The sequence below is a fragment of the Trachemys scripta genome, chromosome 1 (genome assembly GCF_013100865.1).
Source record: "Trachemys scripta elegans isolate TJP31775 chromosome 1, CAS_Tse_1.0, whole genome shotgun sequence".
Classification (NCBI taxonomy): Eukaryota; Metazoa; Chordata; order Testudines; family Emydidae; genus Trachemys; species Trachemys scripta.
Window position 1 is genome coordinate 106,785,791 of NC_048298.1, and position 16,516 is coordinate 106,802,306.

A 16,516-nucleotide genomic window follows, 5' to 3' on the forward strand; every position below is an offset into this window, starting at 1 on the left:
AGGGGAACAGAAATTCCAGTTTTTTTTTTCTTTTCACCTACACTGTTTTTTCATTTCCACCGTTTCCTGTCTGTTCCAACGCATTCAGGTAGCAACTAGAGATAAGGTACGCACGTAGCCCCAACATACGATTCCTAAGTACACGCACGGCGCCCAGTTCTGCCTTGTGAGCACCGGTCTCCCGCACGCACCCAGGGAGTGCTCTGAGAACTACGCTTCCCAGAGAGCCTTGCGCAGAGCTGGCCCGGCCACGCGGCGAGCGGGCCGGAGCGGACCCGAACGCGGCAGCAGCTTGTGGTTGGCTGCCGCTGGCGCCGCCTCGCTGTTTGGTGGGGCTCTTTTCCGTTGAGCAGCAGCTGGCGCTTGGGTTCGCGCTTCGGTGGGCGAGGGCGCCGCTCTGGGATCGTAGCTGGGAGGCGGCAAAGGGTGGGGGAAGCGGGGTCTGGCTCCTGTAGACCCATCCCGGCTGGTGGAGCTGGGGGGGACGCTGTTGTGGCGCGGGGCACAGATTGGCTGGCAGGGCGCTGTTGGGGGCGGGGGGCACCGACTGGTTTGCTGGGCGAGCGGGGGGTAGGGACCGGCTGTCAGGGCGCTATTGGGGGCGCGGGGTAGGGACCAGCTGGCAGGGCGCTGCTGGGGATGCGGGGTAGGGACCAGCTGGCAGGGCAGGACAGGACAATTTGAAATATAGGAAAATTCAGAACTCTAGAAAGTGCAAGGTGTTTGCTCTCAATAGCTATAGGGATTTTTTTATTTTATTTTATTTTGAGTGCAAATCCTAACTGTTTCACAGGTGTTTGGGTTTCTCCCTCCCTCCCCCCCAGGAATCTAGGGACCAGTTTCATGCAATTGAGAAGGAACTGCAAAAATCCTGCCCAGTCAGTGGTTTTTAAACATCACTGGGCATGTTTGGCACAGTCTTAGTCATTGTTCTACCAGGGACCCCGATTCCATACAGGTCACTAGAGAGGTGTTGATATGTTTTTCCGGCCTAGCTGGCCATATGCTCTCTGCTCCTAAAATGTACATTGTTGTCACTTCTGTAGGTGGTGGAGTGAGCACCATGGATTCCTCTCCAGGAATGTCCCCCACCTCCAAAAGGTGAGTATGACTGCTGCTATTCTCAAACAGCTCCACTGCCTCCCTTCATTTAGCTTCTAAATTGCTCTCCTGGGACTAGCTCTAACCTCCATCATATTGCATAGCTCCAATCTTCCTTTTCCACTCGTTACACTGGTCTAAGGCCAGCGTCCAATCTCTGCTATCCCATAGTGTTATCACTGTTGCTATGAGAGTCTTCTCCTCTGCAACTCCTCAACAGTACTCTAATTCAAATAATTTAAAACAATTTTTTTTACCCATAATTATATTTATTTTCTCCCTTTGCTATTGTTTGTCTATAACTATTATTTAACTCTAAAGCAATTTCATATACAGTTGGTGTGAAAGCTGCTATACAAAATGGTTGTATTAATGTATCTTCAGCACTCATCTACAATGTCTGGCGATTAAAGGTCTTGAATTTCTCAGGTTTCTAATATATCAAAAACCTGTTGTGAGCAGCAGTAGTGATAACAGGTCTCTAGATGTTCCCATTAGTGTCACCATCACTTTGGTCTCATGCATTCATGACGCATCTGGCTGGCTCTTGAGGTCTAAGCATCCAGCCAGGTTCTGGCAATGGATTTGTTTAGCAAATAATTACTTAGTTAAGCTGCTTTCTTATTCTTAGTCCTTTTAAGTTGACATCTGAAAACCAAGGCAGTCTACTCAACATGGCTACTAAGGGCCAAGTTTTCAGAGCGAAGCCTGAGGTTTGTGTATAGATGCACATCTACACTTGCACTTGCTCAAACACATTCCAAATTTACAAATTAATGATTCACAAAGCTCAGTTTTTGTGCCAAAATTTAGAATCACAATTGCAGGTGGATTTTGCATGCTGACATATATGTGTGATGTTAGTGTATCCCTAAATATCCTATTTAGGTGCCAAATACACACATTTAAAACTTTCTCTCTTTCCCACGCTGTCAGAGTGTGAGAGTTTTATTTCTGTGCAGATTAAAAGAAAGGATGCAGTCTTGCGGGAGGTCAGACCAGATGATCATAATGGTCCCTTCTGACTTTAAAATCTATGAGTCCTGTTGAACCGGAACTTGTAAAGAAATTTCTAGCTGCTGTTGTGTCAAGCAGCAGTGATAATCCAGTAGGACCCTGAGAATGTACATTAGACTCAGCAGTCAGACATCTTTTCTGATTGAATGGAGTTTTCTTCTCTCCCTACTCCTCCTTCACTTCAGTGCTCTGATACTGTCACCTCTGACATCTTTCCCTACAGACTGACATGGCTTACTGGAACCTCACATCTTTTTCCTCTGTGTGTTTATTCTCTATCCAGTGTCTGTTTTTTTGTGTTTCTGTCTAGAAGCAGACTTGTTTACTACCCCCGGTAACCCTTATTCTTTCTCTGCCCCTGCTTTTTCTCAGATACCCCTCCCCAGCAACCTTGTCCCATTCCCCTTGACTCTTCTCTCACAAAAAAACACCACCCACCCTTTTCCTCCAATAGGCACCTCCCTTCCCACCACACTTGGGTGGGCAAACAGTTCCACACTAAAGAGACAAGGTAGGTGAGGTAATATCTTTTTTTGGACCAACTTCTGTTGGTGAGAGAGAAGCTTTTGAGCTACACCAAGCTCTTTTTTTCATGTCTGGGAAAGGTACTAAGAGCTTCACAACTAAATACAAGATCAAACTGATAATTTAGCATAAGAAGTTAGCACATATTTTAAGGGACCATTCAAGGTGAAGCAGCCTGTTAACACCCCTGTAGCCATAACACAGAAAGGGGGGTTAGTGGTTTACAGATTATTGTAATAAACCATAAATCCCGAGTACCTTTCCCACACCTGAGGAAGAGTTCTATGGAGCTCGAAAGCTTGTCTCTCTCACCAACAGAAATTGGTCCAATAAAAAATATTACCTCACCCACCTTTGTCTCTAATATCCAATACTGCTACAAAAACACTGCATAGTTCCACATTAAGTATCGGGGGTAGCCATGTTAGTCTGAATTCACAAAATCAACAAGGAGTCTGGTGGCATCTTAAAGACTAACAGATTTATTTGGACATAAGCTTTTGTATCTCCAAAATGCCACACATCCTGTTTTAGTAATGTTGAGCTCAGAGTGTTGGAGGCAGAGAAGATGTGAACTAAATGTATTGTAGTACTAAAGCTAAATACAGTTTTGTTTCCTTTTTTTTTTTTAAAAAAGGTTATTTCCTTGAAATCAGATTTTTAACATTATTCTAGTGCAGTTATTGTGTGGAGCTCAAACTTTGTCTGAGAAAGTAGTTCTGCCGCAAGAACAGTCACCATTGTAAGGTACTGTGAGCTTGTATGAATGAATGGCCATTGGTTCCTTCATCTTCATTATTTTAGCAACATTTTTTTGTGTCCTTGTGGCACCTTAGAGACTAACAAATGTATTTGGGCATAAGCTTTCGTGGGCTAAAACCCTAGTCTCTAAGGTGCCACAAGGACTCCTTGTTGTTTTTGCTGATAAAGACTAATACTGCTACCACTCTGAAACCTATTTTTGTGTGTGTGTGTGTTCCACCATTCTGTCCAGATTGGCAGCCCCCCGTGTCTCATCCAGATACACCAATTCTCCAACTCCAAGTCAGGGGGATTCTACTCCTCTCCCTTCCATCAGTGAGCGCCTGGCCTTCCTCCGTCCCTCCCGGGAGCTGCTGGAATACTATCGCAAGAAGATCGCTGAGTTTGATGAAGAACACGAGGACCTTTTGAGAAGGCTAGAGAGATACAAAGGAACATATGATGAGCAGGTAAATAGCTTACTGGTGATGGACTATATATATACACCGTTGGTTGGCAGAGAAAGGGTTAATACTCTCCTTTAGTTGAAGATTTAACATCGCTGACATAATTCATGAAGGGAATTGCTGGGGAATGTGGCAGGACTGAGCTGAAGGGGAATCACTATGTCTTGAACCACTAGAAGTGGGTGAATTCTTGCCATCTGGTTTCCCAATTTAAGAGCCAGTGGAGGAGAAATGCTTACTGAGAGAAGTCCTTTTGTTTTAGTTTATTGGGCTCTACTTGTGGGAAGCCTTTATGCTGTTTGGAGTTTTCTTAACCTTTGAACACTGGGTTAGATGTTCACCTGGTCTGTTGCACTACCCTTTTCCTTTGCCCTGCACTCCACAGTGGACCTGTGAAGAGTGAGTGAATGGTCATTTGGCCAAAATTAATGAGCATTTTATTGGGACAGACTTTATTTATATTGCAGTAGCACCTGGAGGCCCCAGTCATGGACCATGACCTCATTGTGCTAGGTGCTGTAAAAACAAAATAAAAGTGGTTCCTGGCCCAAAGAGCTTATAATCTAAGTAAAAACTATACTACAAAATGGAGCCTCTTCTAACAAGCAGGATGATCTCCTAATGCTTCATTACATCAGTCACAGGGTGGTTGTGTTGCTGTGTCCTGTAAAATTGGCACTTTTTCTACTGAGGAGGTAGCTGGGAGAGGAGTGACCACCTTTTAAAACATTATACACTGAGCTGCTCGTGAATCAGCCATCTCTGAAACAGACTGAGAACCCTCAGGAGATGTAGGAAATATCTCAGCTGCACATCTGGGTCAAAGCGGGGAAAAGCGCCAAACATTGCAGGTCTCCCAGGTCCCTCTCCTACAGGAATGCTCTTCTGATGAGTTAGTTACTTCTCCCCCATGAAAACCATGATCGCTGAACCAATTTTGTAATTGGTCAGAATGCTTATTATTAAACCCTGCAGTACCCCAACCTTAACCCAGGGGAGGTTTTTGAGAATAACATCTAGGATAGGTTGCTCCATCAAGCATCAAGGCAGAGCATTGCATGGTGGGAGTTGCTCACTGTTGAAAAGTCTTCTCCAGACAAGCTGCCAATACTGCCCTCTGCTGGTTAAAGTTTGGTGGTCCAATTTAAGTCAGGCATTTGTGAACTTGGAAGAATTGGGGTTTTATCAGTAAATATTGATAAATCTATTTCAGGGTACACACACAAACCGATGAAAAAAATATTTCCATCAATGATCAAAATTTACAGATAGGCAAAGTAAGAAAAATGCCACTTGAGAACTTGTTAGTTTGATTTAAGGCTGTTTACTTTGTATGTTTTGACATATGATGATCATTGATGTTTTGAATCTCAATGTCTACTGTCCTCAAATTATTGTCTGACCTGCCCCATCCCCATAAGCTCCCGCAACTGTGAAAAATTAAGTGATAAAAATTGAAAAAAAATGCTTTAAAACATAATTTTGCTCAACCGTGAAAACTCTTAAATTGATAAAAATAAAATTCAGGGGTATTCATCAATTATAAAAAACAAACAGCAAATTCTGCCAATCCTAGTCATTTGACACAAACAGCTGCTAGTTTTAGATGCAGGCTAGGGTCATCTGAGGCAAAAGCTGCTCTTTGTCTCTGTTGTCAGATGCTTAGTATCATTTCACATGCCCTGTTTTCTCTCCATAGCACAAACTACAGTGGGAAATGCGTCAACGGGAACAGGAGATTGCAGAGTTACAGAAGGCTTTGAGTGACATGCAAGTTTACCTCTTCCAGGAGAGGGAACATGTGCTGCGCCTCTATGCTGAGAATGACCGGCTGAAAATCAGGTGCGAAGCTGGGAGGGGATAGGGATGGAGATGGTGGGGGGGAAGAGTTTTCTTAGCTGTTTCTCATGGGCAGGTAGTGTTTCTGGAAGCCACATGAATTAGTAGAGCCATCTTGAAAGCTTTTTGTTCTGTGTCTGTACAGCACATTCCAGTGTCCTGCTCTGTAACTGGAGCACCTAGGCACTATAATACAAGTTGTTATTAATCTCACTATGGGTCTAAAATCAGTGGAAATTGCAGGTGTGCCACACTTCTGAGGATCAGGCCCTATAAAATCTTCCCAAATGCTGAACTGGACAAAAGAAATGCTGCTGTTGCTTCTCCCTTCTATGGGGATCTACTGTACTGACTATTATCCAATTATTACAAACTTCCTTTTTAAAAAAAAGTGAAATGACTCTGCTGCAGGACTCCTAGTCTGCTGTACCAGAGAAACCGAGGATCCAAGGATCTTGCTGCAGAATATAGGCCCACAAAACAGGGCTGGGGTATAACAAAGAGCAAAAGTTTACCAAAGGGTCAGGTTCGATCACAAAATTACCTACTTCAGCTTGGAGGTTCTGGTTTAACTCAACTTAACATGAGCTTGGCATAATTCTTTAGCTGCATTTCCTCTCTGCAGTTTTAGAAGCAGGAAACGCATAGAAAACACAGACCTCTGTTTTCCCTAGAGCTACCTGTTTTATCTTCTGGTCGACACCCCCTGTTTGTCTTTCTTAAGGTAATGAGCCTGAATAGATTCAGCTGCACCAAATTAGCTCTCAGAAGCACATGCCTCCCTAAGATGCTTCTGAACTCTGGCTGGGAATTAATCTCAGCAGTTTTTGGTTGGCTTGATGGGGTCTCCTTTTATGTGTGGTGGGTAGTGTTCTTGTGCACCCTCAAAGGGGTGCCTAAAATCTTGTATATCCATCAAGTTCCAGATTGTGGTGGAATACATGGGCTTCTAAGGCAAAGGAGGTTCTCAGTCTTCTGAATCTTCCTAACTAGGTCATATTCCCCCTGGACTATGAGCTTTTTATTAATAAATTCACAGACCCTGTCCTTTCAGCATCTGCCATCCCTATATAAGCCCATGTACCACTGTCAGGCTGTACTAAAAGGGGAATTCCTCACTGCACCAGCAGAACTGGAAACTCCTCCCATGCATCTTCAGTGTTAACTGGGTCTCTAGCAGTCTGGCTTAAGGACAACATTGTCTCATGGGCTGTGACAATCTGAAGAACAGGCTAGAGCTGCTCCTTTAACTACAGTAACAACCTCTAGAGAGAGTACAGGCTTGATGCATTTTGGAATAGAAATGTGCTGATGCTTCTCCATGAATTCCAGGGAGCTAGAAGACAGAAAAAAGATTCAGCATCTCTTGGCTTTGGTGGGAACAGACACAGGAGAAATTACCTATTTTCATAAGGAGCCTCCACACAAGGTAAGACCATTCATTGGGAATAGCCTGTTTGCCACTTCTCTGGCAGATTTTGCTTTGGGTTCAGCCCCTAGAAGCTCCACACAGTGAGTTGCCACTGAGGAGCCAAAGAGACAAAACAGAACTATGGAGAGTGTTGCCAGAAAACGTGGATGTTTGAAATTCAGCTGGCTCTGTGTTGGTCTGATATGTGCTGTAATAAACTAGTGCTGGGAGTCAAGACAAAGAGTGAGGCCTTCCCTCTGTCTTGGTAGTTAGTGCTGAGAAATTCGGGTTTCATTTGCTGCGCAGGAGAGCTGCAAAGGAAGTATGTTGTCCTCCAGGAGAGTAAGTGTGACAGGTTTCAAGAGTGGTGACTCTCTGCAGCAGTGTGTATATGGATCTGAAGTCCCATACACAAGTCCTGTTTGACCAGAAAGGTCACGACTGTGATTCAGGGCATGAAGGGGGGGCAAAACCAGGGCATCCTGTGATGTGAGGGTGCAGAGTGAGACTTGAAATAATGGGCCACATTCTCTGCTGTTGTCTAGTCCCTCCTGCAGGCTGCCAAGTGGCGCCCATCAAGCCTATATAGGCTTCTTTTGTGTATGTAATTGCCTATTCATTTCTTTAAGTAGTGTGTTGTGTTGCTTGTTTTGGGGCTTGCCCATGGGGGCTGGGCTTCTGCTTTTTTTGTTTGTTTGTTTGTTTTTTGTTTTAATTTTCCGCCGGAGAGCGTGATTGGCTCCCAGTTGCGTAATCTGCTTTAAAACAAACAAACAAACAAAAAAAAGCTTTTAAAGGTTGCTTGCTGCCATCTGCCCTGCTCAGGTTGTGCAAAAGCCCTTGAAAGCAGCCCTGAATTTTCTTTGGTGTGCGGGAGCTCTCAGTTGGTTCGGATAGTTGAACTCCCTGGCAGAGGGAGTGGGGAAGGGACATGTCCAGAGCTAAATCCTTACTGGCATACTGTGTCTTGGGGATTGTGGCCAGCTGGTGTAAACACTGAAGCTGGAGCCATTGCAGAAGTGCCATGAGAATGAGGGAACTGTGTCAGCTCCCTAATGGCCGCTTTTTCTTGCATTGAGTGGATCTCCGCACACAAGTTAGATCAGGATCCATAGCTGTACCAAGCAGTTAGTTCTTGCCTTTGATTTTTTCCTGGGTTTAAGTGGATGGGTATATGTAGATTTGTTGTACCTATGTTTCTCAGTGCGCCAGCTGGCAAGAGGGTAAGTGGAGAAGAAAGCACACTGTTGCTTCTCCTTTCCCTCACACATCTGAATGCTCGGTCTTATGCTAAAGGCCTAATCCTGTTCCCATTGAAGTCACCAATCCCCAATCATTGAGAACTATACAATGGTGTAAGAGGTGGAAAATGTAACGTTCAAGCAGCCCCATCGTAGCGGACATCTGCTCTCAATGCTGGTATTTCTTTTGCAAATGTCTTTACCTTGCTCCTGCTGCACCGATGGGCATGCTGCTCTTTTAAGTCTTTTTCCACACACTCTAGCGTTCATTCTTGATGACTGGGCTCAGAGAACCAAATGCAGGACGTTCAGGTAACAGATCTGTTTTTGCTCCTCTAGGTCACCGTTCCTCAAAAACCAGTCAAATCCAGGGATCCACATGAACGGAGCGATACTTACACTTCCAGAACAGGTACCCCAAAAGTGACTTTCCATACCAGCCAAGACGACAAGTATCTGGGGGGTGGCTAAATATCACGATAGCGCTGGATGTGTAAAGAGGGTGCAGTCACCATGAGCTCCCCAAAGCCAGTGCTAGAATGTTTTCTGCAGTGACTCCTGCTGGAAGATGCTGTGGTGCAGTAGCTGCAAGCTCTTCCTTTCCTTTTCCTTCAGGCCAGCCAGCACACCTACAATATTCCCTGCTGGGCAAAGTCTCACACGTAGGCTAGGAGAAAGGAGTAGAGTAGTAGTTATCTCAATTAATCTTGTTCTCTGCAGCCGGCACTAAAAGAAGCACATCAAAGCCAGCAGCAAAAGGAGAGAAACCAGAAAGTCCTGAGAGATATCACAGAGACAACCAAACACTCTTACTGCAGGTAAAAGAGCATTTACTGATCAACAGATGCAACTTCTGCCTGTGCATGGTGTGACCTGTGGTGACATAGGGGTGCCTTCACTGGAAATGGCAAGGTCAGGGCACGCTGCAAAAGGGAGAGCAGATTCTCCCAAAGATTGGTGGATACCACTCACCAATCCGTCACAAACTGTGCTTCTGATTGATCCCCCACATTAGTTATCGCGGGAGTTGGGGGGAGGAAGGAATCACACAGCCCTCTTACTGCATTCCAGTTCTCTGGCTCCCAATCAGCACCTTGGTCCAGTACAATGAGGAGTTATTTCAAAACTCTGCTCACATATACAAAATGTTCTTCTGACCCAAAGAGACAGCCACCTTACTAGGTCAAAAAAAACCACGAGGCATCCTTGTGGCACGTTAGAGACACCACAAGGACTCCTTGGTTTGTTAGTCTGTATCAGGAAAAAAAAACAAACACGGCGACCACTGAAACCTGTCACCTTACTAGGTCAGTATTACTGCCAGCAAATCCTTTAGTGTCTAAAACTAAAGATTTATTATAAAAGAAAGAACAAGATGAGAATTGTTAAATGGTAAAGCAATTTTGGTACATACATCAGACTATAAAGTTCATGTTGTATCAGGTTCTTAGCAGTGTTGGTGAGTTGGCTGGCTTGAAAGTCACTCTGGAACACATCCACAGCTTGGATGGGTCATTCAGTCCTTTGTTCAGAGCGTCAGTTATAGAAAAGCTATTCTAGAGGTAGGAAGCAGGATTGAAGACAAAATGGAGAGGATGCAGCTGCCTTTTATATTATTTTGCCATAAGGCTTACACTTCTTGTATTCCAAACACAAGCTTCACAGCACATGGAAAAACCTTAGAGTTCTCTGTCCATAGGCATGCCCATACGTGACTTGCTGACTCATCAGGTGTGGTCCCTGATCTTTTAATTGGTTTATTGTACAGCTGATGTCCCTTGGTGGGCCATCAAGTAGGCTAGGTGGTGCTGATGCCAATCTGTCTGGGGGTGTCACCCAGATGCATAGCACCAGTTTGAAATACAGATATACCGTACATATCTATAACTCCTAATACAAAGGTGATACAAACATAAACCAGATTATCATACTTGGCAAATTGTAACATTTTTGCAGATACCTCACACAACATATCTGATCAGATTCCTTGCAATTTTATAATATTGGTGCCCACATATGGTGTTCCACATATTCCATACAGTGTCACACGGGTTTATATGACAGCCAAACATGCTGCTTGCCTATCCCCTCTATCCCTACATTGGGCTTGCCCATCTCCACTCTATGCTATCCTGGCAGTGCCTCCCACTTACTCCCAATTTATTTAGCTCTCTCTGCGGTGGACTTACAAGGGGGGTAAGGTTGGCATGAAACAAGAAAAGCATTTGGATGATGAGAGCCCTAGGGCTGCTCTAAATTGCAACAGTGGCCAGAATTAGTGATGCACAAAAGGGACTTAAATTCACCTTTGCCCTTCCACTTTCCTTCCTGTGCCCAATGCAGGAAATGAATGAAGAATCTGATCCACCTTTTGTAAAGTGTCTCTCTCACACCAGGTAGGGAAATCTGTTACAGGAAACTTCTAGAGCGCCAAAGCAGATTGCTCCTAACTTCAAGGCCTGCAGAGAAATTAGATGTATGTAATAAAGCATTATAGGGCAGGGGGTGTTTTCTCACTGTCTGTGCCTAACCTGGAATTTAAACAGGACTCTCAAGCAGGGCTGGCTTTAGGCACTGCGGGGCTCGATTCGAAGGAACTGCTGCCGAAGTCCCACCGCTGTCTTCGGCGGCAGCTCAATCGCTGTTGCGAAGGAAGGACCCTCCACCGAAATGCCACCGAAGACAGCGGCAGCGATTGAGCTGCCGCCGAAGACAGTGGCGGGACTTCGGCGGCAGCTCCTTCGGGACATTGCGGGGCCCTCTTAGGGGCGCAGGGCCCGATTCCGGGAAATTGGCTGAATCGCCCTAAAGCCGGCCCTGCTCTCAAGCAAGGCAGCATGCCTGGTGCAGGATCTCACTCTATGCCTTCCCTGTGTGCCAATCCAGGTGGAGGCCCTGCAGGCTCAGATGGAAGAGCAGACCCGGTTATCCAAAGAGCAGCTTGATGCACTGCTAGAGGACAGACGGATTCACATAGAGGAAGTGCAGGTCCAGCATCAGAGGGACCAGGACAGGATCAAAACCCTAACAGATAAGTGAGTGCAAGAGAATGGTTCTGGTTTAATCATGGCAGGAAACCCAGAATATAAAAATCACCTATAGGTTTACAACCTAATAGGCAGAAAAGCAGAGTATTTGGTCAGTTGCTTGGGATGTAATTGGAGATTGATTGATTTGAATAAATTACTAACTAAAAATCCTTTTTCATCCCAGGAGAGCTTGGCCCTTGAAAATATGTGAGGGAAGCTCCTGGCCCCTCTCATCCCATGCCCACTCAAACTCCCAGTGAGAATATAGGTGAAAGATGAAGGGAATTGGGGAAGGCAGTGATATTATTACTCTAGTGCAACCCCTGTCTTCAGGCTCCATCAGACTCAAAACCTGCTGTATGAGAGTACGCGTGACTTCCTTCAGCTGAAGTTCGATGCACGAGCCAATGAGAAATCATGGATGGCAGAGAAGGACTGTCTGCTGAGGAAGCTTGATGTAAGCAGGGATCAGTTTATCATCAGCAGGGAGCCAGAGAGAGAGAAGAAGAAGGAGAGAGACATCAAGCCAATTTCTCAAGCAGAAAGTGAAATTTGGAAAGCACAGAGTGGAGAACTCAAGGTAATTGCTGTTCCCTTTAAAAAGAAATCCACCTGTTTATGGATGGAGGTTTGAGAGAGTCTAGGATTGGATCTCACCATGGTGCTTTACTGAGAAACTGGTGTTCCCTGTTTTAGAGTGGGAATTCTCCATACCGGGATACATTTGTTATGCTGTCTGAGGCATAGAAAGATTCACTTTACAGGGGATGTTGTTGCTTATTGACTTTAAAGATAAAATGCTATGTAGCTAGAACTCTTATTAGTTTATAATAGCGCTCCACGGGGTTTTGTCTCACAAGACTAATATCCCCCACTCCTTCCACATCCAAAACAAGCATGTAGCTCCTCAGCTTGTTCCACCTGCCAAGTGACCTATTGTTGCACAGCTCTCAGGCTCTTTATTAGGACTAGGTATTTCCAAGCATGAAATGGGCAACCATCCTTTGGAATAAATTCTGTTGACTACTGGTAGGAAGAACACACTCTGTGTTTTGCCTGCTCTTGTGAGAACACTGCTTTTTTGGGAATAACGTCGCTCACAGTTCTGCTGCTCCCATCCAGCAGCATGTTTTTTTTTCTTCAGCAAATTAATGTACTTGCAGGGAGAACCATGGGAACTTGTACTGCCCTCATATTACATGTACCCATAACAGTTTATTAACCACAGTATATACCTAGAGGAATTGCTTTATCCACCATTGAAATGCAGCCACCCCTGAGATGGAGAGAGGAATGTGAGATGAGGAATTTTTGACTGAGGACAGTGGGACCAACTCTTGCTATTTTAAAAAAAAAAAAAGTGTTGTGGGTTCTAATGACTACATGGTGGATAGAACCAGGCTTGTTTTGTACTCTAATGTCTCATCTGAACAGAGTTGCTCTTGTAATTTGAAGGAGTTTTTGCATTCTTAGATCTCTAATCTTTCTTGTCTGGCTACCTGCGCCAACTCCAATTTCTAGGGATACTCATTTGGTTATTTTCTGTCATGATATCTCCACCAAAGAGCACTCACAGAGTTGTGACAATTGCCCTGCGTCCCACCTTTGTTCTTTAGGGAGGGAGATGCTGTGTGTACTGGCTACCTACCTCCAGCATCTATTAATCCTAATTCTTTCTCTTGGGCTCCAGTCCTTACAGGAGCAGCTAACACAGGCGCACCGATTGGCAGATATGTACCGAGAACAGTGTGTTGCTCTGGAGGGTGAGTTGGCTAGAATTCGTGAAGAAGGAGATGTTGGCCAAGAGCTTTTCAAGGTAAATCCTCTGTCTGCTGCTGCAGGATGGGTTTGCAACTCTTGGAGTTGTCTGATTTCCCCTTCTCCATATTTGTGTTGTCGATGGTGCCCTTCCCTACAAATTCTATTGTGCTTTCTTATCCCCAGGAGCGCTCAGAGAAGATGGGGAAGCGTTTGCAGCTAATGACCCAACGATATGAGGCCCTGGAGAAACGGCGTAGCATGGAGGTGGAGGGCTTCAAGAATGACATCAAACAACTTCGGCAGAGGTTGAAGGACATAGAGAAACAGCTCTTCAAGGTAATAATTGATCATCTTTGGGGCAAGGGCTGAGATGGAATTGGCCTGTGGGCGGGTGAGGGGAGGGTTGAATTTTTGGATCCTTGGAGCCTATGTTATTGGAAATTCCTGTGTTTCCTCACTTGGGCCTTTAGATACTTGTAACATATGGTACCTTTCAGTGTTATGGAAAGTTACAGGTTATATGTATATTGTGAAGAGAAAAATATTCATAGCTGTTAATTGAATAGGCATCCAAATTACTAGGGATTGGTGTGATTATACAGTGGATGTAGTTAGGGCACTGAGTTATGCTACTTCTTTAATGCTTTTAACCTAATTCTCCCAACGCCACTGTGAAGCAAGTATTAACTGCAGAAGTATATTCTGTATGGAGTGTTGCAGACCTGTTTGGCTTTTCTCCTGAAGGTTCTAGATATTGATTCTGCTCTCAGTGAAGTCAATGAGAGCTTTGTCATCAACTTCAGTGTGAGCAGACCTGAGTACTTGGCGCAAAGAATTAGGGCTCAAAGTGCAGAAGTAAGTTCAGGTGGTCGTGTATAGAATATAATGACTTCTGGAATATCCTGCGTAGGAAGGGTTATTCACATGATACCACAAGGAATGGTTAACTTGCAGAAATTAAGAAAAGAAAAGGAAATGGTTAATCAAATCCATGTCAATTATTTCAGCCTAATTGTATTGTCCTGTTCTTATTACATACTTGACCACAAGGGGGTGCATGAGTAAAATACAACATACAAGCTAGACATAACAACCATGATCCTAAATCATTCTGGTTATTTTAGATCAAAAAGAACTATTCGATAACCAAATGCAGTCTTCTGCCAAGGCAAGATATGCTTCTCAGTACCACCTGTAGAGGATGTCTCCTGGGACTACAATTGAAACTTAAGTACAAAAAAGCTGGGTAATAAGAAATATATAATTTGTCACATTTTAATGAGTCCTTTTAAATCATACTGGAAATGATTTGTTAAACAACTGACCATTTACTGATACATTTCCAATTACACTTTAGAAATCCCTCTTCCATTGCACTTGCAGGACACCCACATGATACTAACAAGACCCCTACATTATCTACACTCCATCCTGGGGCTCCTTTCCATGTATGATGTCAGGGCAGCTCAGACACACTGTGGTTGTAGTTTCCCCTTGCTAGGCACAATGAATCTCCTTGGACAGGATTGATCTCTTCATAACTTTCTCCAGATCATACACCATAGGCCAAGTCTTTCTGGTTTTATTTTTTTCTCTCTCTCTCTCTCTCTCTCTCTAGGTGACCATGAACATTGGACCAGACCAGGACCTCGCAATTCTGCATGAGGTCCGTCAAGGGAACAGACGAACCCGGAAAATTCAAGGGGAGCTAAGAAACCTGAAGGCAAAAATCTACGGCTTGGAAAACGAGCTACGGATTTGCTGACACAGATGCATCACCCAGCACAATGGTGCACGGAACATGACCAGTGCTAGGCTAGGAAGGTCACATTTTCAAGAAAAACTTTCATAAATCTGCTTTCCGGCATCCTGTGACAGAAACTTAAGAACACGTAACTTGCTGTGAATCAAGGGTATATCAGTGTGCTGTGGGGCTTGGATAGTTTGTGGAAATTAATGCTAGGTTGTGTGTGTGGGGGGGGAACTTCCTTTCATCTTAGCATGCCTTGCTCTACTGCTCTTTCCTAGTAGATGAGATCATTTGTAGACTATATTGAAGTCATATTGTAACTTCTGTAGTGTTTCCATAGGACATGTTTACAGCCTCTAGGCACCTTCACCTACTGTTAGCACAGGGCAAAATGTATTGCTGTCCAGAATGCAGCCGAACACAACAAAAGCTACATGTGTAACTGATAATCATGGAGAGGAACTAATCCTCCAGGACTCAAATATTCTCTCCTGATGCTGTTCAAGAAGCGAGGGACTGTATAAGGCCCTGTTCTACAGTCATGAGAACTGTATTAAGAGAAGCTGTTTTTAAACAAAGACTAAACATCAGAATAATGTTTAATGCACCCAGGACATAATTTGCATTTTCTAAACTAGATCCCTACTTCATCTAGAAAGTGTCTATTTAATTCTGCCTAAACACTCTGAAATCCTATATATCCTGGACAGCATAAGCGTGTTTTCAAATTGCTTCTGTTGGCATGATTCTCTGTCAGCCTGGACAGGCCAGAAAGGGAAACAGCCACATTATAAAGCTCCTTCTTTTGTGAGATTTTCATCTCAAACCTCCACAACTTTCTCTTACCCCTCACTCCAAAGCTGTGTTCCCTCTAACATTTTTTTCACTAAAAGGTCCCACTGAAGGCACCATCAGTTCATCTCCACCAGTGGCGGAAGTCCTGATATAGACCAGCCATTGCCTTTTTAACTGCCAATGTTGTCTAACCCTACAGCTCTGAACAACACGATAGTTAAACTACTAGCAGCCACTGGCACCTCTGACTGCTGCTGGATATAAATGGGCAGTAACAATGGTGGAAAACTTTTGAAGGAGCATAAAGGCTAGAGCAGATGAGGCCAAAGAGCTTGTCTATACTATAAATACAACCCTGGTTGCATTACCCTTGTCCCCAAACCAGGTAACAAGATGATTTCAGTTTGGAGGATAGGCTAGACCTTGGCAGTGGTTTGTAACTAGTCTAAAGCCTAGTTGTATTTGCAGGGTATATAGTACTTTACTTGTAATGCAGCATATTGCAACTTGAACTCCCCACCTTACCTCCTACGCACAAACTATGGGAAGAAGACTTACCATGTTTATAAAGATGTCTCAGTGCCTTGATGGAGTTTCTTGCTGTAACCCTATACCATTCTTGCCAAATGTGATGTCAGAAAGCTGATCCCTTTCTGGGATCTCTGGCATATTCCACCAGGGCTCCTGATTTTTTTTAATTAATTTTATTTTTTTACTGGACAAAGAATCAATTTTTGTGATTTTTTTTTTAAATTATTTTTTTAATTTTTTTAATGTTTGTAATCCAGACTTTTAAAATTAAAAATGAAGTTGGAAGTTTCCTTGTCAAGTGGTTCCCT

The 16,516-nt window shown here is 44.1% G+C and overlaps 1 protein-coding gene across 2 annotated transcripts; it reads left to right on the plus strand.

Annotated features, from left to right (window-relative positions):
- The first annotated feature begins 257 nt into the window (after window positions 1-257).
- CCDC77 (coiled-coil domain containing 77) lies at window positions 258-15,824 on the plus strand. 2 transcript variants are annotated; one of them, XM_034780560.1, is made up of 13 exons: window positions 258-379; window positions 1,047-1,101; window positions 3,638-3,854; window positions 5,551-5,693; window positions 7,023-7,119; window positions 8,682-8,754; window positions 9,063-9,160; window positions 11,229-11,377; window positions 11,705-11,951; window positions 13,062-13,187; window positions 13,316-13,468; window positions 14,257-14,378; window positions 14,751-14,841. In XM_034780560.1, the coding sequence occupies exons 2-13, from the start codon at window positions 1,064-1,066 to the stop codon at window positions 14,752-14,754; spliced, it is 1,467 nt and encodes a 488-aa protein (XP_034636451.1). In that variant the 5' UTR covers window positions 258-379; window positions 1,047-1,063; the 3' UTR covers window positions 14,755-14,841. The 2 variants fall into 2 exon arrangements, with proteins under 2 accessions (XP_034636451.1, XP_034636444.1); XM_034780553.1 differs by lacking the exon at window positions 14,257-14,378 and having other exon boundaries at window positions 14,751-15,824.
- The last annotated feature ends 692 nt before the right edge of the window (window positions 15,825-16,516 follow it).

Excerpts from the sequence above, each read along its gene's own strand:
- CCDC77 (XM_034780553.1), top strand. The coding sequence starts at position 1,064 with ATGGATTCCTCTCCAGGAATGTCCCCCACCTCCAAAAG. Across the intron at positions 3,855-5,550 it reads AAGGAACATATGATGAGCAG|CACAAACTACAGTGGGAAAT; the intron begins GTAAATAGCTTA and ends TTCTCTCCATAG. Across the intron at positions 13,188-13,315 it reads TTGGCCAAGAGCTTTTCAAG|GAGCGCTCAGAGAAGATGGG; the intron begins GTAAATCCTCTG and ends TCTTATCCCCAG.